General features: G+C 45.4%; 1 protein-coding gene across 4 annotated transcripts in view; it reads right to left on the bottom strand.

Moving 5' to 3' along the window:
• The window catches only part of MALT1 (MALT1 paracaspase), a 1429839-nt gene that overhangs the window by 1292724 nt on the left and 113262 nt on the right, over nucleotides 1-23853 (bottom strand). For all 4 annotated transcript variants that reach the window (XM_069627057.1, XM_069627059.1, XM_069627058.1 and 1 more), the window contains exon 2: nucleotides 12818-12984. In XM_069627057.1, coding sequence (XP_069483158.1) covers nucleotides 12818-12984 — 167 coding nt within the window. The remainder of the gene's footprint in view (nucleotides 1-12817; nucleotides 12985-23853) is intronic.

Here is a 23853-nt window from a genome sequence, read left to right as displayed (position 1 = left end):
CTCTTCTGTTTGGAACTACTTTTCCTGTTGGGTGGGGCAGGAGCCACTCCCTAGATTCAGAACACTGGAACTCTTCTGGAAAGCAGGAACTCTTTTCTTACCTAGGCGTGGCTGTGGAAGGAGACACCTAAGCACTACAGGAGGTTATTTAAACCACACCCGATAGATGAATCTTGCTTTGCGTTATTCTGCATCCTCTGCAGCAGAACGCTCATCGTGTCTTCTGCATCTGATCCTGGGCCTAAGGAAAAAGGCTTACCATCCTGAATCCAGTCTTCAGCAACACCTATAAAGACAAGAAAGAACAGGTTAGCATTACGGTCTTCAGTGACAGCTATTCACTTACCTGGTCCATCGGCTGTCACCAACGCCTCGCGCTGCATTCCGGCATCTGAAAGACAAAGGCTTACCTACTCTTCGTGCGCTCCGGAGGTCTTCACACTGCATTCCGGCATCTGAAAGACAAAAGCTTACCAACTCTTCGCACGCTCCGGAGGCCTTCGGCGCTGCATCCCGCATCTGAAAGACAAAACAAGGTGCGTTTAAAGACATTGGGGAACTTTAATACTCACGTGCCATTACTCCTTTCCACATCTAACCCAGTGGGTATTCCGGCACCCTGCAGCCGCTCCGAACTTGTACCTGCAAAATAAAAAGACAGTTAGAGCGCATCGTGAAGCAGGCAACAAGCGCTTACTTACGTGCTTCCAGGCGCTTCTATTCATCACACGGGCTCCATCTTCAACTCACTTCAGCCCGTCATCCGCCATCGCCGGAACCCTTCAAAACAAGAAACATCATTACTAAAGACTTTAAAGACATTAGAATTACTCGAAACTTACCGTTCGTGCAGTAAACGACGGACAGCAGTCCTCAGAAGTCAAGAGGCCTGCTCCCCTTATCCAGTGAAGAAACTGGTTACAGCACCCTGCCCCGAGGCAGATGGAGAGCACGGCGTTCACTTACCTAAGACATCTTACCCTTCAAGTCAGACATACAGTGCACAGAGGTCCAGCCCAAAAAGCCAGCCGTGTGTTACACATCACCTTTGCAGATACGGTATACGCCCAGTCAAGACCGGCGCCTCTACGGGAATCAGGTGAGCGTTACAACCATCTAATAATTGCGAGTCAGTAATTAAAAGATTACAGGCGAAAGAGCTATGGTTGATATTTCTGTGTAAATCAGCGGTGACAGGGCTGAATGAGGCTGTTGATTGGAACAGTCTGGAATGAACAGAGGAGTCCTTTTGAATTCTGGTTAACTATCTTTATGTCTTAATTCCAGTGTGAATTAGAAAAACAACATGTGGACCAAGAGAACTTTTCCTTGTAGAACAAATAGGAATTTCACCTCAGTTACATGTCCAACCGGGCAGGATATTAAGGAGCCTCAGGGGCGTATGCATTAGTATTTATGGAACCTGGTCGGCTCAAATTCAACTTCATTTAACAGCTCTAGCAATAACAAGAAAGATTAACATAGTTATCGGTGCACTCAGCAGGTAAATTTTTGTTGTACTACGCGTAATCAGTCTTGGAGGGATTTTCTTTAAACTAACAAATCCCGATTTACAACACCGAACGATCGCGTGTGTTGTTACACACGCCCTTAAGAACAACCAGCTGCACAGATGCTGCCTTTATAAGCACCCTTGTTATGAGACGCCGTAGGATTAGGTGACTGACAACGTGACCTCGACAGGCAGAATTGACGGAATACTCGAGACGCAGTTCAAGTAAGTATGGAATGACAATCCTGCAAGCGAGTCCCCCCACCCCGCTTCTCTTTTCCCGCTGCGTGCCCTCCTTTTCACTATGTTTCCCCACTCCATTTGTGATTGTGTCCTTCTGACCGTTGTGCCAGAGAAGGAATATTGATTATATCCCCTTTCTTGCACTAAGGTCTGGGCTTTGCTTGGAAGCGAGCAGTGTTTTTTATAGAAACCACTGACAGAGTGACTGCATCCTGTGAGCAGAGAGACGCGACTACCTCAAACAAGGATCAACTTTCGACTACAGAACAACGTTGGTTTACGAATGCCCCCACACAGAGGTTAAGTCGTGTTTTTCAACCCCCACTAGTAGTACCTCAGGTTGCGAGTAAGAAATCCTTTCATAACACTGTTATTGGCGAGAGGAATTGTGTAGGGGGTTGTAGCAACCTTACTTACCATGCAGGATATCGGTGACATCGGTCATATCCGTAGTAACCTCCTTTGCTCCCAAGTGAAGGACAACTCTGTCAGGGCTAATGAGCCGGTGTAATAGGTTCTTGTTTCATGAACCATAGAAAAGTGTGAGTTGGTTAACGTAACATCCAAACCGGTAGTCGCCTGTCTGTTTCCATTTCCTTCCCACTCTCCCCCTCCCTTCCTTATCTATGTCTTATCACTTGCACTATCTGAAATGTCGTCAGGCCGAGTACGATAGTTAATTTCACATCCTTACTGTTCATGGCCTGTAAGAATGTCATTGTATTTCCCATTGTTCCCTCCCTTGCCTTGAAGCGCTTTGAAACACATTGTGTATAAGCGCTATATAAATAAACTATCATATTATATCTGGGCATTGTGATTTCTGCTGCTACCACAAGTGGTCTATATTATTACAATATATCTTGTTAGATATAGTATCCAGAATTTAAGGGAAACTTTTTGTTTTTTGGATTGAAGCTCGAGTGGTACGGTCGATGCTGATTGGTGCGTTTGTGTCTACAAATTGCAAGTCTACTTGGAAGACGTGTCTACATATCCGTTGAAGGTGTTAACAACAAATACTGTCACGGTGAGCCAACAGTAGGAGATTTATGGCTCCTTCATGTCTAGGCTTTCCTAATAGTGAGCAGCGTAACTGATTGCTTTTTTTTCATGCTGTTTCCCCTAAGGTTTATGAAGAACACTACAGAGAAGAGTGTGCAAGAGGGTGAAGACCCGTTTGTTGAAACATTGTTTTTTTCCCCTGAAGATGTTCTTACATTTTTATTATGCTGTCGAAAAAGAACGAAACATGTTGGGTGTTTTGTGGTGCTGGACAGTTGACAACACCTACTAATAAATTATTGAGTTAAATAGAATCTTGAGAATGTATACACGAGGATTCGCTTATTGAAGACACTAGATGTTTTAAGAGAGTAACCTGTAAGCTAGGTGCTGTCTTATTTTTGCATTCGACAGATGTGTTTGTTATCACACAGGGTTTTTTTTAGTTCTAGATAGAAAGTGGGTGAGTGAATTGTCCATTGTGGGATGGTTTAATTGTATTTCGAGGGATAGAAAGATATAATCTCTTTTTATAGATTCAACTGCACTTTGTGAGATAAAAAGAAACAATCTCTTTTTATGGCAGAAATAATTGTTTGTATTTTTTTATAAATTGATATAATAAAGTTTTGTGATTAATTGATACAGTGTGTATGGTGAGATTGTTCTGCTGAAATTACATAAATGGATGTTTTTTTTTTGTTTCCTAGAGGGCAACAGCATTGAGGCAACGAAATTCCCAAGTTTAGAAACTGTCACAAGGCAGTTATTGCGGACGAATCTCAGGGCCGTTTACATTTTCCCCAGTGTCTTTCTTTTGTTTTTTGTTGGTGCGGAGGAGCCATGTTGTTTGGTAGAGGTGAAACATGAGGGTGCAGGTGAGGAGGTAGCGGGGGGAAGGAGGAGGAGGGTTGGCTTGACAGGGTAGATGGGTGGAGCGGGATGCTCAGGGGGGGTCAATGTTTTCAATTCTCGCTCTACATCATGCCGCTCTGGCTTGGGCATAGCATGATCTACGTGGAGGTTGAAGGAGGGGGGTTTGAGTATATACCTTGGAGTTTGAGGGTGAGGGGGCCTTTGAGATGAGGTGGAGGGTTGGGAGGTTGGGCTGTGCAGGAGAGGGTGTGGTATGGTGTCTATATTGTGGGTAAGATGCATCCTTAATTGGAAAATAACACATATATGGCGGTGCAGCTGGAGTTGAGTGTGGGAGTGGGGGTGGGTCTGGGCGTTAAGTGCAGAAACACCTACATTTGAGACACCTAAATAATGGGAGGCACGTCCAATTGGTGGCACAACAGTAAATGCAGAAACACCTAGATATGAGCCACCTGGATAAACGGAGAAATGCCTAAAATGGGGGCACAACACTAAATGCAGTAACACCTAGATTTGAGGCTCCTGGATAGACGGAGACACGTCCAATTGATGGCACAACAGTCAATGTAGAATCACCTAGGTTTGAGATAGCTGGATAAATGAAAAAACGCCTAAAATGGGGGTACAACAGTAAATGCAGTAGCACCTAGATTCAAGACATCATGAAAAGATAGAGAAATGCCTAAATTGCAGATGTAACAGTAAATACAGAAACAGCTAGATTTGAGAAGAGTGCTTAAGATGGGGATCCAATAATTAATTAAATAATACTTAACTGCTGGAGTGCAGCAGTGATAGGACTATTACTTACTAGCTAGCAACCGTGATAAGCTATGTTATGAAGCTAAGAGGGGTGGTATGGCTTTCCAGAATACAGTAACTGCTGTACTCCCCACCCAGACCACTCTTACCTTGTTAGTTGCTGCTGGTTGACGGCGGCAGGCTTCCCAGGTGAACACGGGCAACACGGCTGGAGCTGCTTGTTCAGGAGCTGCCCTTTGCCTAGGGGCCCTAAGCCGATGGGGGCTGCATGACCAAGGGGGTGCCCTATGTGGTTATGTTAAGTGAGTCTCTAGTGCCAATCAGGCTTGAGGACTGTGTGGGAAGCGGGTCACCAGTGGGGATGCAGAAAAGAAGGGGAAACAGGTACAGGGCCATGCAGCACTGAAATGCAGTTTACTGTCACAATAAAAGTTGGAAAATCAAATATGGCACACAAGTGAGGCTGGGACGGTCTACACGCTTACCTCAAGCACACAACCCGATATTGTACCGGTAGCAAGCCTGCAAGGGCCTACACTTCTGCTGTAGCGAGAAGGAAAAATGCAGCCAATCAGGATTGGTGGCTGGGCGAGAGGCGAGTCACCAATAGGGATTTTAAGGAAAGAGTTGGTATCATTAATGAAGACCGACACAAATGAGGCACAGTTCAAAGGTGTTTATTGAACTTCAATGGGCTGGTTGAAGGCCCATCTAATCCTAAATATAAGGATGGGAGCAAGCTATGACCATCAAATAATAATAATGCAGTCCTAGTCTCTGTCAAAATAAAAAGGGCCAATAATAAAAGAAAATTGTTACCTATCCTTCCCTCTAATAATCAATAGTGTGGGAAAATGATGTATGAGAAAGAAAAGCATTCAAGAAACAATATGACAGGATAACTGGGTAGTTTGCTTCCCTTCCGCATGCTTTCAGCACGGGACAAGGTGACACACTTGAGTTTCGCACAAACTCTGGCTTCTCTAGCACGAGGATGCAGTTCAGAACACAGATTTCTGGGCCTTCTGTGCCAACATCTCTTTTCCAATAAAAGTCTCTTATTCACAGAACGCCTGAAGTAACTAACAAATGCCAAAGTTCCTTTCTCATCAGAATTTTCACATTCACAAAGACTTTGGGTATCTTACTCACCATGGGTCTCCCTCAGTCAGGTTCGGAACCCTTATCACCAATTAATAAGGATCTCCCTCAGTCGGGCTCTGACCCCTTTTCACCAGTTTACAATGGGTCTCCCTTAGTCAGACTCAGACCCCTTTGCACCAGTTCACTTGGTGAGGAGGGGTTTCTTACCCCAAGCTTTCACTTCAAAACAACTGTTGAGGACTTTCAAATGTGCAAGGCTTTAGCTCAACCTCTGCATGACCAATATAACAATTAAATATAGGCTTCCCTCCGCTGGGCTTGAGCCTTTCATCCACAGCCCAGTTGCGCCTCTCTGACACCAATGGGGTTTTCATTTTTGTATGGTTCTTCTTCAATCTCAACTCTCCCTCATCGAGCTATATACTTAATTTTTCATAGTTCACAACTCACAGAGTCTTTCAAAAAGGCATTATACTTTTTGCTCGACCACTCTGTTACTTTAGACCTTTTCACAACCTTGCTTTTTGCTTTTCATTTATACTCTCTCTCCATATAGTTTTAACAGGTCATCCTTCTTGGTTGTGATTGAACTCTTTGTTTCTTTCAAGAATTAGAGCAGTTTTATTTTCAGCACTTCAAGTCCCATCATGCTTCATTCACCATAAGCTTTTTTACACTTGACTTTTAATGCAATCACTTTCAATGAGGTTTCTTTGTTAATTCTCGCACTGAAAGCATCCTAGTGTTTCTGGTTTCTCTGAAAATTACTGGTGCTCGTACTTGAAATTAGTGCATACTTCTCGGTGCTCCTCCTTTGCTGCTGGGGTTCGTCAGTTTGCCCCTTTTGCATTACGGCATTCCCTCAACACCTGAGGAGAGTGAAAACATGCTTGGGATGCCAAAGATCAGTTTTCTCCAGCCTCGCTTCCCGTTGAACCGGCTCTGCACCACAGAGCTCCCGCTCCAGCACCCCTTACTAGAGTATATCCTCTCACATCAGGGCTCCACGATTTGGCATCTTCTGGATAACAGCCCAGCTTCCTGCAGCTCCCACCAGCACTTTGCCTTGCAGCATTCAAGCTTGTAGCTTCTGTTTCTACTGCTGCTTTGTGCTTCTCCTTCTGGACGGCGTCCCCAGATTCCTTCAAGTGTGTTTTAGTGCTCCACCTTTTATAATGGCACAGAGGTTTAATAGGAGTCAGGGGCAAGTAGTTATCCAGCTCTGCCTGACCTTGTTAATGGGACAAGATGGAGATCGCATATCGCAACTCATGGTGCATTGGTCCCTATGGGTAATCTTCATTGTTCTTGTCTGCCTCTTCCTCGTCCCAGTGTATTTTTTACATTTTTATTAAGTATGATTTAGTTAATGCAAACATTTCATACTAAGTACAAATAACTATGAAAAAAATTAAAAGAAAAAAATGGAGCAAACTAATCAAATCATTACAATAGTAAACACTTCATCAAAATACAATTGTCACAAGCCGGAATAGGTTAAAAACCGCATAGGAGCAATACCAGGGAAGCGAAGAACAAAACAATAAGGAGCGCAATTTACATCATCAAATAAATGAGTTAAAAAACGCAGAGCAGTAATACCAAGGGAAGTAGAAGGATTAGATAACAAACATTGACACAAGTACATCAAAACTTCGTCCACATCCCTGCCAGGGTCTATAAATTTACAAAACACTAATGCGGTAGTCAGTCAACCTCGAACAGGCTGTAAATAAATGTACTTAGGTTTCCTGTGCTAACCCGCACATCCTACACCTTCTCTGCTATTTAATTACCTTATTTATAGCTACAAGGTTGTTCATTTTCATTCTTATCTCAGTAGTGACGAAGGAGATCCCAGTGGTTTTAGGAAACACTAGTGTAGAGGAATTATGGGAGTTGTGGTTATCAAGAGGGTTTATAGTAAAACCCTACGGCCTCTTGTCAGGGTGAAAGGGGCGAGTGTATGAGATTGGTTTTATTTTGTGGGATGTATTTTCCATTTTGTTACAGAAATATACTAGGGTATGGGGGAATTTGGTTGACAGTATCCCATAGCAACAGAAGGGTTGTCGGGTAGGGGTACACCAAAAAGGGGGAAATACTGCGTCTTTCCCTTGGATGTTTCCACATACTTCCATAAGGTTCTGGGCAGTGAAACACCTTTGGGTTTTTCACAGGATGCAGGAAGGAAGGGAAACAGAGTGTGAAATGCAGTTCACAGTCAAAATAAAAGTCCTCAAATGAAATATGGCACACAAGTGAGGCTGGGATGATCGCATGCTTACCTCGAGCACACGGGCTGATGAAATATTAGAAAGAACTGGCCTGTACAATTATAGGGTGGCCCAACCAGACTAGAAATCGAAGACACAAATATATAACGTGAACCTCCCACCAACAACAGGACATCCAGGATTTATTCTATCAATTTCCGGATGTCTTTAGTAGTGATCCAGGAAGGGTTCCAAATTTTCTACACTGCATCCGTACCCCTCCCGGAAAGGTGATTAATTTGAAGCCCTACAGGATACCAGAGGCGAGAAAAGAGGTGATCCTCCAAGAGGTGTAGAAAATGTTGGAGGGGGCGGACATAAAAGTCCCTGGACACCGCCAATAGTCCTTGTCTGCAAGCCGGATCAGTTGTGGAGATTCTGTGTAGACTTCAAGAAACTGAATGCTGTATCCCACTTTGGCAATTATCCTATGCCGAGGATTGATGATGTCGTTCACAGACTTGCATTGGCCATCTTTATCGCCATGACATATCCGGCAGGTGATATTGAATCCCCCCGACAAAGAGAAGATAGCTGTCTTCCATCCCAGGGGATTGTTTGAATTTAAAGTTCTCCCTTTTGGGCTTCATGGGGCACCAGCAACTTTTCAGAGACTTATGGACAATATATTGCGACACTTTTCCTACTTCTGTGGCACATATCTTGATGATATATTGATCCCTAGTCAAACCTGGGAGGAACATCTCTTCACTTATATGAAGTCATAAGAGCCTTGAGACAAGCCGGTTTATCAGCTAACCCAAAGAAATGCCATCTGGCTCAGTCGGCAGTGAAGTATCTAGGCTTCTTTGTGGGGAATGACATAGTACAACCCCAACTTGAAAAAGTTAGGGCAGTTCAGGAAACATCTCCCCCGAAAACAAAAAGAGACATACAGGCATCTCTGGGTCTCACAGGATATTATTGATGATCTATCCTGAGATATTCAGCAATAACATCATGCTAGATGGATATGTTAAAGAATGCCGAGCCCCAAAAATTGCACTGGGGAAAACAGGACCAGGTCTATTTCGACACCTCAAAGCACATTCTTTGTAGTGAGCCAGTGTTAAAAGTCCCCAACTTTAACAAATAATTTACACTACAGACTGATGCATCCAAGGTGAGTCTGGGGGCTGTTCTCTCACAGGAATATGATGGAGTAGAGCATTCCATTTTATATGTAAGCAAAAAGCTTTCCCCCCCGCCCCAGAGACAGAAACTATGCCACAAACGAATTGGAAGCCCTTGCCATCAAATGGGCCATAGGATATCTATGATACTATCTAACTGGGCGTAAATTCAAGTTGGTGATGGACCATTCTCCTTAGACATGGCTTTGCTTAAAAAAAGACACAAACCCCTGAGTAATGTGTTGGTTCCTAGATCCCCAACCTTTTTGTTTTAGTGTTAAACATAGGAAAGGCAAGGAACAGGGGAATGTTGATTTTCTGTCCAGATTTCCTTTGGAAGGAGATGGAGATGCCGAAACCCTTAGGGGAAAGGTATGTGATGATTCACTAGTGTCCGTCACTTCTCCTCAGAGCAGAGCCTTTCCCTATGAGGCTAGGGAGGTGAGGCCGCTACCCAACAGTCTTCTCATAGGGCGAGGCTGGGGACAAGGATGTTAAACTGGGGAAAAGCCTAACCTGACACCCTATCCCAAAATCCATTTCCAGGGTTATCTCCTTCCTCTTCCCAAATTGACAGAAATACCATGTGTTATGCTAAGACCTCGAATGTCACAAATGTGGAGAATACTGGGACATGGATGAGTGGAAGAAACATATGGCTTGACAATATACAGACTACACTGAATACTGTAATGAGGTGGCCTTTGAGAGAAATGAGGATGACCTCCGAAATATTGCAACCTGGAGGTGATGTTGCACAAGGGTTAGTCAACGATATAAACAAGAAAGCAAAGACAAACTAAGTGTGAGAGACCCTGGAGAGCAGCAGAACACCAGCCACGCCCAGGAGTCTTGGTGGTAGGCTGAAGCTGTCCCTCAAAAAGGAAGTCACAGAAGGGAAGATGTCTCTGGAATAATCGCCTTTGCCAAAGTGGTGACAAAGAAAGCCAGAACAATCCAGAGTTTCTCAGGAGTAATCTCCTTCATCACAGTGGAGACAAAGAAAGTCAGAATAAGAATATTAAGCAAGAGTGCATCAGGCGTAGAAATGGGACATGACATTCAGAAGTTTGTGGGAAGAACTAAATAGACTTTTGAAACTTTATGGAAGGAAATGCCAAGAGTTAGTTTGAAGAACTCTTTCAGGTTGACCAGGAGAAGGGAGTCATTCTCCTCATCTTAAGACATTGGTAAATCAGACCCTAAAGATAGAGAACTGTGGAAACTACACAAAAGTGGCTCACGTCACGAGGAGAAAGGAGTCATTCTCCTGGTGTTGCTTGATGCACTTGGCTGAATATTGTTCCTGTTGCTTAGTACCAGTAGTGGATTACAGACCGATGACAGTACATGTTTTGCTTTCGACTGACATAAAACCTAGCACTTGCAAATTGCTGGCTGCACTACCACTGTTTGTTGCCTTTATTATTTATTTATCTGTTTCTCCTCTGCTTCGCACTTTCCACTTCTCCCCCCTTCCGTGCACTTGTCCCCTCCTACTCTCCCATGCACTTGCGTGTTCTCATTGTCACTGGGCCTAGTAAGATCGCTGTTTTGTTCTCCCCTGTTCCCCTCCCTTGCCTTGTCGCGCTCTGAAACACTTGTGTACGAGCGCGATAGAAATAAAATATCAATATCAATCCTGATGTGCACCCAAGTTTACCCTAGGTTGAGGCAGGGAAACCCCTCTAGACATAGGTAAAGATAGGCTTATGTTTTCGTTGAATATAAGTGTATAACCCCAACCATGACACCTCATAGTAAGAATCCTTACTCTACCTCGCCACACTGTGCAGAAGACATCACTTGGTTGTTCTAGAAGCTATGAGAGGTAAAGTAGTAAGCCTTCGACATAATGTTAATTTGGGCATATTCAAAACAAAGGCATTGATTAGAGTGGACTTTTGGTGGCCAGGCTAAGATGGTGAGATGGAGGACACAAGTCAGGAATGTGAGGAAAGAGTAGAGAGCGACAAGAGGTTTAAAATCTACACCACCCACGAGGATACAGGAAGTGCCTAAAGTGCTGTGGGAAGAGATTGCTTTGGATTTACTGGATTTACTGGGTTGTTCAATATTGGAGGTGCAAGAGATGAGTATGTGGTGGTGGTGGTAATGGACATGTTGTCCAAGTGGCCTGAGGTTTGTGTGGGGAGGGATGTTCCAACTGGCAGTATTATCACATTTCTTGAACCCTTATTTTGGAGATATTTCAAAAAGGGTAGCAGGCGCTCCTCTCCAGAAAGAACGTGGCATGATAACCTGTTCTGAGATGAGAGTTTGCACTGTACCTTTCACAGATGGGAAATAACTATTTGCATATCAGTCTTTGTCCCGCCAACATGGGCAGTCCAGCACCGAAATGCTACGGCAATTCCACTCTGAACAAGAGTGCCAACAGTAACCCCATACACGTGTTTCAGCCTTGTTGATCCTCATCAGTGAGGTGAAGCTGTGCCTAACTGAGCACAGTGAGCAGGGAGTCCACGTCTGGTTGCCCCAGGTAATTCAGGGTGACCAACCCCAAGTTCCTTGCAAATATTTCAAAAAGGGTAGCAGGAGAAGGTTTCCCTAAGAAATCTATCAGATCACGGTCTGCAGAATTTTTCCAAAGAATTTTGAGAATTTCTGAAAGGATATGAGATCAAACATATCATCATGTCTTTATATCCCCCACTTGGGAACCGACGTATAGAAAGATTTAAATCACACTCTTATGGATGCCATAAGAATTACGCTCGAGATGATGATGGAGAGTGTGTATCAGTACAGATAAGCACCACATTCGGTAACAGGTGAATCGCCGTTTGAGCTGTTAAGAGGACACAAACCCGATACGCATTTGTGGCCAGGGTGGATGGGCAGATCAAAATTTAGACAAACAGATGTGAAGGAAGTGAGAAATAAGATTGACATGGGTCAGGTAAGCTCTAAGGTGTGTTATGGTGATCTTAAGTGTTCCAAGGAGGTTGGAGTGAAGCCTGGAGATTTGTAGATTGAACTTGCCAGCGAGGGTGAATTGAGATTTTCCATAAATATGGTGGTGGGAAAAGATTTGGGAGCTTCAATGTTGGTGAAGGGTCGAGGTATTTGGAGCAATGAGAGGATGGCAGTGGTGAGGAATTTGTAGTTTGAGTGTCCGCGTGAGATGAACGGAATGTTGAGGGCAGGTCGTGGAATTGAAATGGAAAAAGGAATGTGAAAAGGAGAAGAGGGAGGCCGGCGGTTGGTGAGAGGAAGAAGGCAAGGGAGGTTGTTGTCTTTGGGTTCTTGCTTAATCTTTAACAAAAAGAACGGGTTTGAACCTATGGACGCCACGTTGGTTTCATATGAGAAGTCTTTAACATAACAGTGGGAAGTAATTTTAAGTAAGGGAGAGGGTTTCAGAAACAATAAAGGGCCTCGTTATGGATTTGGTGGAATGATCAGTAGTAATTCCCCAAAACTCAAATACTGTTACTGCCTCAGATTGGGAGGTAAATCTTCCAGATTCTGAGGTGGTGTTAAGTCCCAATATAGAGTCCATAGGACTCCATTGCGGTTTCGAGAAATTATTGCCATTGGTCATTCCTGCCAGTGTAATTCCTCCATTTTTGGGGGGGGTCAAGTAGAGGAAAATCTCCAGCCAACTCGAAATATGGATGCAAAGTAAAAGTGGAAGCAATCCTGGGATCACCACTTTAATTACATTAGATTATGTATGAAATGTATTTTTGACATATTTTATGGAATATCATAATTCTCTGCTATATTAATTTGTAATTGACTGATTTGGGAAACAAACTGCGGTTTACGATGAACATTAAACATTTTAGTACTCATCTGGTTTTCTGGCCTTAAAATGCCCAACATAAATGAAAACAATTAAATGAATACTACATAAACAATTTATGAACACCAACCTGTGGCCTTCAAAAGTTGAACCCCGTCATTGTGCCCCAGGGTCTGCAAGAACTCCACCAGATCCATCGCGGTGTACCCTTTTTCACCCATCAGCCTGAGCAGGTAAAGACTGGGGCTTCCTTCTGACTCCAGCACTTTCAGAGAGCAATGTTCCAGCTCCAAGGGACTGTGGGACAGGATGGGAAAGAATGGAACAGGCCTGGAAACTCAGTCTCTGATCATTCAATCGCTGCGTATTGTACAAAACATCAGGCAATGGTAGGATGTGGTTGAATAATTACTAGAGATGTAATGCATTTACAAGAGTTATCCTCAATAAAATAATGTCAAGTTACCCAAAAGGAAATCGCAGGCAGGAGATCCTCTTTCAACCGAATATCATCCTAGTAAATGCAAACCATTTGTAGACAAGACTGTCAGGAATACTGAACAGGTTCTTGATGATTCTCAGCTCCACAAACAAAAGCGCTCCTACTCAATGGTGCACCATATGTATTTGAAAATTATGGTTGGTCTATGGATTCAATATCCTGTATACATTGATCAATGTTGGGATTAAAGAATGTATACAAGTGCAAGGCCTACACGTGTTTCATTCAAATGAGCTTCTTCAGGGCTTTCCATATATACGGTACAGGTTATCAGTATTTGCACTTTATTTGTGGTACAATTTGTCGTTTACTACATATTTATATGTTGGTGGAAATAAATAATCAAAAGATGAAATAGCACGTTTGTTATAAACAATTTAAGTCCATACATCAAAGACATTTTTGAAATGTTAGTAACAAGAGCATTAGATTATATTAGATTGCTTGCCATTGGTCCCATCATCTCTCAATATATTTATATAAACCCATGTCTGACTTGCAAAACAGCACCGACAATACGCAATAAAATTAGTCTCAGTCACTTGAGAACTCAATATAAAAAACAACATTTGTAACAAAATAGGTGCTTAAATGCGAAACTTGCAGAATGTGTAGTTTTTAAAACATCGGAACTAACCGTTAACAAATATGTTGACGAGAATTTACCAATTCATAAATTCTCAAAGTTGTTAAGTGATTAATGAAATGGTCTATGTGTGTGACAAGAAGCGCACAGAAGTACCAAAAGAGATCTGAAAACATATAAAGTTGGACGCATTAAAATTTGTTGGTTTAGAAACAATCCAACATGACACAAAAGGTGGTTGTGATGTCCCGCGAGGGACTGGTGCACAGCGCGGCAATGGAAAGGCAGCCACGGAGCTCTGCTACAAACGTGTTATTTCTCGGCTTAACTCCAACTGCCCATACCCTGCCCTCCCGCGTCACTTCCCTTCCCCACGCCCCTGTTCCTCCCGCCCTGGTTGCCCTGGATACGTCAACGTGACATCTCCCCCTTTTTTAAACAGTTTCCAAACTCTTCGCAACAGGCCGCGGTCTGGTGAGTCTCTAGTCCATCTCCTCGATCCACCTGCGAGGTCTGCTCCGGATTCGCTGTGGTCTAGTCGGTCCGGACACTGGTGGTGTCCTGACTCCAATGAGTTCTGGCTCCATGTCTTGCTCGGATTCATCTGCTTCCCATGGATCGTCCACCAGCTGGTCACCGGATTCTTCGTCTGGCGGGGCCTGCACTCTGCTACTCAGACGTCTCGTCCCTGCTTGTGGAAACTCCTTGAAGTGGAACGAGTTGCGGGTTACCGCTCCCGTTGATCCTTGGGCTGTGATCATTATCCCCTTCTTTTGTGTGACGAGGAGGGGCTCTTCCCGAAATGCAGGTGTATGCTTGTGGGTTGAGGGCTGGCGAACTGCCACTATGTCACCCACTGCTATTTGGGATGGTTGAGCTCTACTGCGGCCGTCAGTGTACTCCTTCATTTTGTTCTTGGCAGCATCATCTCGCTCCCTGACCTCGGCGTCCAATGCTTGCCGTGGAGTGATTGCTTGCCGTGGAGTGATTGCTTCCGCTTGTGGAAGTCTGATTTGCGTGCTCTGCCCAAACATGAGCTCGGCAGGCATCTTCCCTGTCGTGCTGTTGGGTGTCCCACGGTAGTCCCGCAACAACTGATTCAGCACTTGTTCATATGGTTGCTCCGTGATGCGCGTGACCTGCAGGGCACGCTTGAGATTGGCCATGAATCGTTCGATCATCCCATTGGCTTGAGGCCATAAAGGCGTGACCTTGCGGTGCCGAAATCCTAAATATTCCGCAAATTGAGTGAATTGATGTCCACAGAATGGGGCTTCTTTATCCGTCTTGAGCACCTTGGGCACGCCATATGCCGAGAACATGTGGTCCAGTGCTGGGATGACGTGGTGTGCCGCCGTGAATGAAATTAGTTGCACCTCTGGATATCGTGAATATTCGTCCATCACAGCCCGAACGTACTTCCCTCCTTCGATGGGCCCAAAGAAGTCCGCAGCGACTGCCTCCCATAAATTCTGCAGAAGTTCTGACATCCGCAGGGGTTCGGGATGTCGGTTGGGCGTAATGAGGCAGCATATTGGACATGCCCTTAATGTGGCCTCTACTCGATCGTCCATCTGTGGGAACAAGACCTTTTGGCGCAACATGTGCTGGGTGGAGACGATGCCTCTGTGGGTCTCATGTGCGAGGTTGATTATTTTTGTTCTCATGGCTTCCGGGATCACTAGTTTGCAGTCTTTGAGTAGGAGGTGATCCTCCGACACAGCCAGCTCTTCCTTCACTAGGAGGAATCGTTCTACGTCTTCCCACGTTTTTCCTCCTGCTGCTTTCCCTCTCTCGTTGGCCCTTCGCCACTGTCCGGACTCTAATCCTTCACATATGATGCGGCATGTGGGATCATTCTCCGTTTCCCTCGCTAGCTCTTCCGTGTTGACACCCTCCTGCGTGGTTTGATGGACCAGGTACCTGAGGTAGTGGTCCGCCACAGATGGTTCGGGAACGCTCTCCCCTCTTGGTCGCCTTGACAGGGAATTGGCGGGGTTTTTGCCCTTCCCTGGCCTGTGGAAGATGTAGAAGGCGTAATCTTGAAGTCTTAGCCCCCACCGTGCTATTTGTGGTGACATTTTAGCCTGTGGATTGCCATAGAGAAATATTACTGCTTGATGGTCCGTGACCACTTGGAATGGCTTTCCGTACAGCAAGTGGAAATGTTCGCATGCCCATACGACGGCCAGTCCCTCTTTCTCAGCCTGTGAGTATGCTTGTTCTGTGTTCGACAGGCTGCAACTGGCATAAGCTACAATGTGTCTTTGTAGCGGTTTCTTTGGATCAAATTGAGCCAGAATGGCGCCTAGGCCGACAGGACTGGCGTCGACAGTCAGTTCTGTGTTCCTGTTGGGGTCATAGTAAGACATGTTCTCTGCCTTTGCGACCCTCTTCCTGATGGTCTCAAAGGCCTCTTGACAGTCATTTGTCCATTCAAATTGCTTGTTTTGGTGTGTCAGCTTCCTAAGTGGCTCGCTGACCGAGGCAAAGTTCTTGATGTATCTTCTACAACAGCTGACGAGACCTAGAAATGATCAAAGTTCAGATACATTGGTTGGTGCTGCCGTGTCATTCAGGGCTGAAACTTTGTCTGGGTCCGGTGTCATACCTGACTCTGAAAACACATGGCCAAAGAACTTTAGTGTGTTCTTCCGGAACTCACATTTGTCTCTATTTAGTGTGAGGTTTTCATCATGTAGGGCTTTACACACTTTCATGAGGGTCTCGTTGTGTTTGTTCACGTCGGTTCCGAACACCAAGATGTCATCAGAATAGTTGAGACAGTTCGGGATGTGCTTTATTATGTTGTGGACCTCTGCTTGTAAAATTTCCGCGGCCGACGACATCCCGAAGCTCAGTCTCTTGTATCTGAAGAGGTCGATGTGAGTGACAAACTTGGTTATGTTGCGGCTCTCGGGGTGTAGAACCAACTGATGGTATCCCTTCTGTAGGTCCAGTTTTGAGAAGACTTTTGCCCCGTTCAACAAGTGGATCATGTCAGTGATCCGTGGCGCAGGGTATCTTTCCCTTCTGATAGCTTGGTTTGGGCGCCGCATGTCGACACACAATCTGATGGCTTTGGACCCCTTTTTCGGGACGGGGACGATTGGGGAGACCCAGGTGGTTGGACTTGTGGCCTTTTCAATGATGTCCTGTTCCAGTAATTTCTTTAGCTCATCCTCCACCGTCTTCTGAATATTGACTGGATTCCACGATAGGGTTGGGCCACTGGGATTATTGAGTTGTCTACATGTAGTTTGACTTGTCGGTTCCGGAGCTTTCCTATTCCCCTGAATATTTTGGGGTATAAGTTATTGATCATGTCAACGGGATCTATGTATTTGTGGACCATGATGTTGTAAAGTATGTGTATCAGGCCCATGTCGGCGGCTGCCTTAAAGCTTAGAACACAGCCGCTATCAGCTTCGGTGGCCAGAACGTGAATTGGAACTTTCATCTCTTGTCCCTTGTAGCGGAAGAGCCCGCTGAACAGTCCTTTACATTTCAGGGGAGTTTTGGCTCCATAGGCATAGATGTCGACTGTGGCCGGCTGGAGCTTCGGTTTCGGGGTTAATTCGGCATATACTTGTTCACCCACCACATTGACTGTGGCGCCGGTGTCTATGAGGAATTCGGTTCGTCTTTCCTGCAACTTAATGATGAGTGTTGGGTTGTGGGCTGTCGCCGTAGGGTTGCCTAGAGCGTATACATATGCCTTCTTTTTTTGATCACTCCCTGATGAGCTGGGATCCGACTCAGCATGCGATTGCTCTACCAAGTAGCGTACGTGTCGTCGTGATCTTCTCTCTGGTCTGGCACGCATCACGAATCTTCTCCTCTCCCTCCGGTTGTGTCGATCCTTACCCGACTCCTTATCCCTCTGATCACTCAGGGCTTGATTTTGGGCATTGGAAGTGCTCGGGGTAGGGTTGGTGCTGGGCATTCCTCCATAGCGGCTCCTCGTGCGGGTGGTGCTGTCTCTAGGCCTCTCTCTCCCTCGATCCCTGAACAGTCTACACACTGCCTTAAAGTGTCCTTCATCGCCACACGACGTGCAGCGTTGCCCAACAGCAGGGCATGTTCCTTCATGTGGGTACTCGAACCCACACTTGTAACAGAATAGCTCTTCCGACTTTCTCTCTAGGTGTAATTTGTTCAAGTTTTCTCCTGCTTTGGGGTCCCTAAACTTTCCACTTGAGAGTCAATGGCTCTTTCCAACCTAGCCAACGCCAGTATTTCCTCTAGCGTGCGGGATTTCTGGAGGAGTTTCCTGCGGAAGGTTTGAGACTCGCACCCTGATATTATTTGAGATCGTAGGGCTTCAGTGTTTGAATAGTTAGCAAAGTCACAATGTTTGAGTTTGGTGCGAAGTCGCATCACGTATGGGTCCATCGTCTTTCCTTTGGCCTGCTTCGTGGTGTGAAACAAGTGTCTTTCGTAATCGACATTGGTGTGGGGCGCAAAATAGACTGCCAGAGCGTCTTTGAGATCTTGTATGGAGTCTATGGAGTCCAGAGGCATCTCGTTTATGATGTCACGGGTGGCAGAGCCTACAGCCAGCTTCAAGAGATACACTTGCCTTGCATCCGCTACGGGTCCGGTGGCCCCCATATATAGGTCGAAGTCCCTTATCCATTTGGTCCATCTGGGGCCCATGTTGCTGGTGTCGGTTACGTCAAAAGCACCAGGCATCTGTGCAGCCAGCGTGTCTGGTAATTGGTACGGCACGTGATCTTGTGCTAGGGTTGCTGGTGCTGGGGGCCTATTTCCTGGGGCCTGTGCTCCCTGGCCAGCATCATGATCTGACATGATGGCAGGCGCGTGTCCTCCTTGTGTGCGTAGACTTCTCTGTTGCAGTGGGATGGCCGCCTGTTAAGGCACGAGCACCATCCCTTTATGTCTTGTGTTATCCTGGGTGCTCTTCCCGTATCTTGTCTGGTGGGTGGTTACCTTTGCTTTCCTTGGTGTGGAGCAGTGCCGTTGAGGGGCTTTCTCCCCTCCCCACGTGGGCCTTGCCTGCGCAGATTCACTTTATGCAGGCATGGAGCGGGGTCACGCGTGCCGACGTGTGCCTTGACGGGGTATCGTACCTTATCGCCGGCCTCAGGGTGTGGGCGGGCTTCCAGCTTCTGTGGGCGCTCACCGCTGTGGCCCGGGCCTCTGCTTCGGGACACGGTTGGGCGTGTAGGGCTTTAAAGGGGACACGGGCGAGCTACCGCTCCAGCCGCGTGTTTCTCCCCGTGGCCCGCTTGAGTTGGACAGGGCTTCCGGGCTCCTGCGTCTCCACGTGCTTTTCCATGCTGCGGCTGGTGTTCGCTTCGGCGAGCGCTCTGCTCCTGGTCGCAGGTGTGTGGGCTGCGCGTGTCTCTCTCTCACTGGGGGAGACGCGCTTCTCCTCATCCCACCTTCGTCGCCATTGGGATGTCCCACGAGGGACTGGCACACAGCGCGGCAAAGGAAAGGCAGACACGGAGCTCTGCTACAAACGTGTTCTTTATTTCTCGGCTTAACTCCAACTGCCCATACCCCGCCCTCCCGCGTCACTTCCCTTCCCTGCGCCCCTGTTCCTCCCGCCCTGGTTGCCCTGGATACGTCAACCTGACAGTGGTAATGCAGAAATACTGCTCAGAAGACAAGAAGCGAAACTCATTCGATTTTGCAAACCGTGACCAGATCCTCAATTCCTTACTGTGGGGGACCAAGAAGGCTAACTTTGTCTGGAGGACATTTCCTCCACACAAAAGCCTTACCCTATGTAGTATTACCCATGCGTATAACTGCATGACCCCAACAGAGTCCCATTGGCTCCATATAGGGAATAACAGAAGGGGACGCATGACACTGAATAATGCGGACCCTTCCCGTTACCACATTTGTACTGCAGAGATCGTCAGTACATGAGTCTCATGCCGACAAACTCACAATCAGGCTCATACAGAAGAAAATAAAGGCAGGTGTGCTGAATACGACTTCTGAATGGTGCGATCTGCTCACCCATTTGCACCAAACATAAAATATGCAACTGGTACGGTGAGGAATTCTCCGTGAGATTCAATAAAGCTGTGGACAGAAGTACAAATTCTGACAAACAAGTGCTGGCAGTGACTGCGACTGTCGAAATAACATGGACTGGTGCGAGTGACATCTGTGAATACACTCCGAAGTACAAACAACCACCACCAGGGGCAAAAAGAAGGCTTGTGCATTTCATTCCAAATGTCCTTCAAGATTTATCTAGCAAAACTACTGAGGCGAACAGGCTAAAGGGCAGAATTTTAAACCAGGAAACCAGAGTTCTGATGAAAACTTTCCGGCTTCGCTAAATGCAAATCATGCCGGCAATTACCTCCGTCTGCATCAGTTCCCTTAACTGCAGAAATAGGGAGAGTTCAAAAGTGGACTGAACAACACTATTAAATACTATTTAAAATGATAGCGACAATACTACTCAAGGCAACGAACAATTTGATAAATACACATTTTTCTTCCATAATTGTTAGTTTAGTTTGCGCATAATTTGATCTATCCAGTTAATGACGTTTGTTACATTTATATCACCAATAATCGCTTTTTGTTGGTGTAGTTTAATCATTTATTTTAAGAGATGCTATGTCAAATTGTACAAGGCGAGGTAGAGGGCAAGTGCACCATGGGTGCATTGGTGAACGAGAGGGGTGCACGGACAGGCTACTGGAGTGCTCACCAGATCCCCCTCCACCACCCCCACTGGCCAACCGTTAGCAACGCCTCTGGGAGTGGGTGAGAAGGTGTTCGTCTCATGAGTGCTTTGATGAACGAGAGAGGGTAAGGTGGATGGATGGATTGATTGTGGGACTGAGTGAGGGCGAGTGTCGCTGGATACATAGATGGGATCCTTGGTGAGCATGGATGAATGGATTGGTGAGTGGGAGATAGATGGATGGATGGATGGAGGAATTGGTAAGGATGGTTGTTGGTTGGTCAGTGAGTGAGGGGATGAGAAGGTCAGTGTTTGATGGATGGCTGGATTTGCGTGTGACAGCGAGGGCAGTCGCCTAATATAACCATCACCTATGCGTTATCCAAAGATGTTCTCAGGGCTCCTACTTTCATAATTAAATCAAAAGCAGAGCAAAATGCTGCAATGGCAGCTATTGCACAATTAGCAAAACATGTTCAAAATATTTGAAAGTACGTTTGCTGACTTTTGAAACATTTTTATTGTTTAAAACTCCCACCTAGCTCGATGGCAGCCGAGCACTGTACAGAGTGGGTATCCAACATTTGTGCTATCATCTTTTAACAGTAGCTCAGTACTGTGAGTTGAGGTCTGTTTATTGGTATGCACATTAATTGGAACTAGTCCATGGTCAGGTTCTGTTGAAAAAGCGATTTCCAAAATTGGATAAACTGGGAAGAACACTGGAAGGTTAATGTAACTAAAATGTATGTCTATTGCATATACCCTGAGTAATTTAATTGGCCGCCAATGTGGCATCTCTATCAAGACAATACTCCTACTGTACACTACTAAGGTAGTCCCTTGTATGGTGCGGAGGTATGGGGATACAAATTGACGTGTCAATTAGGGAAAGAAACTCAAAGCTAAGATTCGGAGACTTCTGTTACGCATGTCAATATCTGTCCCCATTGAGTTTCTACTGCTAGAATTCTCTATTGTGAAAATCACAGGTCTGTATAATCATAAGACAGCTACGATGTATGAGAAACTACTACGTCTCGAGAATGGAAGCATTATGAGTGTTTTCATGTGGGCCTTCGCTAGGATCTCTAATCCGACCCGGATTGGTACCCTGGTTCGGCTACAGGTGAAACACAAGCAATGGATTAAAGAAAATTTGAGTTTAAAAAACCCTGCATCTCTAATCCAAATAAAAAACAGCTGTAAAAATACCACTCAAGATCATTACAGAGAAAGAGATGTGGTGAATCTAGCATCATTAGTAAATAGTGGACCATTCATGGCCTACTGGTTAACAAGAGCTAACCATGGTATTTACATTGATGCCTCCATCAATAGTGAGAGCTTGAGAAATTATTTGCTGTGCAAATTCAGTCCTGCAAATGTGATGGAAATAATGGAAGCATACACCTAAAGCGTGAAGATCGAAACTGTCGGCTATGCAGTAATCATGAAATTGAATCAATAGCACATATTCTGTGAGAATGTGAAAGTTTGAACTCATTGAGAATGAGAACATGGCGAGGGTATTCCAATAAGGGTCAAGAATACTCACCAACAGCCATGTGGTTCGCCCTAATGAGGGGAAATGATGTTAATTTAATCACATGATGAGATTTTACAAGGACACCATGATGATTTTTAAACTGTTATATGAGTAATTTTAAATGGTAGATGAACGAAGATCTACAAGGAAGAGGCTCTCATTAATATTTGAATTCTATATTGTGTAAAGTGCTTGTGACATTTAGCTTTTGTATTCAATGTTGTTTGTTTTTGTAGCCCTGTAATACAATACAACAAATTTGGTAATTGTGGTGGCATTTCGAGCCGATACTGGGATCAAGTTCAAGAGGGTGGGTGTGTTGAAAGAGAAGGATTGTTTTCAGGTCTTCTCTTTGTGGTCAATTTGCTGCAGGAGGAGCGTGTGCCACCAATATGTGCAGCTTAGTTGCCAGTTAGGCTAGTGTGCTACTCGTGACTGCTTTGTAGACGATATATGCAGTCTGCTTTGTAGACGATATATGCAGTCTTGAACAGTAGCCTGGCCTGGAGAGGAAGCCAATGTAGTTTGCATAGAACAGGGGTGAGTCGGTCAAATTTCTGTGCACACATAATAAGACATGCTGCAGCATGGTGTAATACTTTGGGTAGCTCCATCAGACTGCTGTCAATGTTGAAGCCTTAGGATTTTGCTGAATCCAAGAGTTGTGGATCAAACCCTTATATGCTCATATCATTGAGCCTTTGTTGGACAACTTGTTGTTTAGCGAGCGGACCGATGAGGAGGAATTCAGTCTTGGATGGTTTAAAGTGTGAGGTAATCAGTCGACATCCAGGTCTGGATGGTGGCTAGGTAATCACGAAGATGGCTGATGCCATGTGGACTTTTTACGCTCATGTACAAATGAGTATCGCTGATGCATTTGTAGATGGCTATAATGGGATCTTTGGGGAGAGTGCCCAGAGGTTCCATGTAAAAGGTTAAAAAGATTGCCGAGAGGATGGAGCCTTGGGATAGGGGGTGGACTCCTCAGGAGCCTGCAAGTTGGTTAGAATGCAACAAGTTCCCCTGAACGGCCTGGTGTCTGCTTGACTGGAAGGGGGTAAACCAATTCAGTAAAGTAGCAGAGAATCCCATCCTGTTGGCAGCGGAATGCAGTGGTTGACTGTGTTGAATGCAGCCAAGGGGTCAAGGAGGACAAGGAGACACAAGTCACCCTGAACTATGATTTTGAGTGCGGCATCCACCACCCGGATGGTTGCTGTCTAGATGCTACGCTTGGGGCCGAACTCTGATTGACAGTCATTTAGGAGGTCAAGTTGTTTGATTCTGGTGAGTAGTTGTGTATTGACTACTTTTTCCAATATTTGTGAAATAAAGACCTGGTTTGAAATGAGCCGGTAGTTGGCCCGGGTCATCTGGGTCGCGGGTCGACCCTTCTGAGCAGGGGAGCACATTGAGCGCTTGGCCCATCAATTGTTCAATGGTGGAGGCAAAGATGATAGCATCAGAGACGAAAGTAGATTTGAGGGAAGTAGTTGTTTTTAGGAGATCCAGGGAATTCAGGCCAGAGTGGCAGTTAGCATGCTGTGGTGCAGGGGGCTGTGGGAAATTTGATTGATTTGATGATGTCTCAGATATTGCCAATTTTTCATTTAAAAAGTAGTTGATTCCATTGCCTTTTTCCTGAGTTGCTGGTACCTCAGGGTTGGGTGAGGGTTTAGTAAATTGCTGTACTACTTCAAAAGAGGGCTTTGCTCCCGTTAGTGGCTGCCATGACGGTGGAACAGCTTTGGCCTCGGTAATCAAAATCCTACAGCTGGCATATAGAGATTTGGAGGTTGGTTAGGTCACCAAGGATCCAGTTTTTGCGCCACCGTTTCTCTAAG

This window comes from Ambystoma mexicanum, chromosome 6p (assembly GCF_040938575.1).
Source record: "Ambystoma mexicanum isolate Mex_15411 chromosome 6p, UKY_AmexF1_1, whole genome shotgun sequence".
Classification (NCBI taxonomy): Eukaryota; Metazoa; Chordata; class Amphibia; order Caudata; family Ambystomatidae; genus Ambystoma; species Ambystoma mexicanum.
Note: the sequence above shows the minus strand (reverse complement) of the source record. Positions and strands in the feature narration are given on the sequence as shown.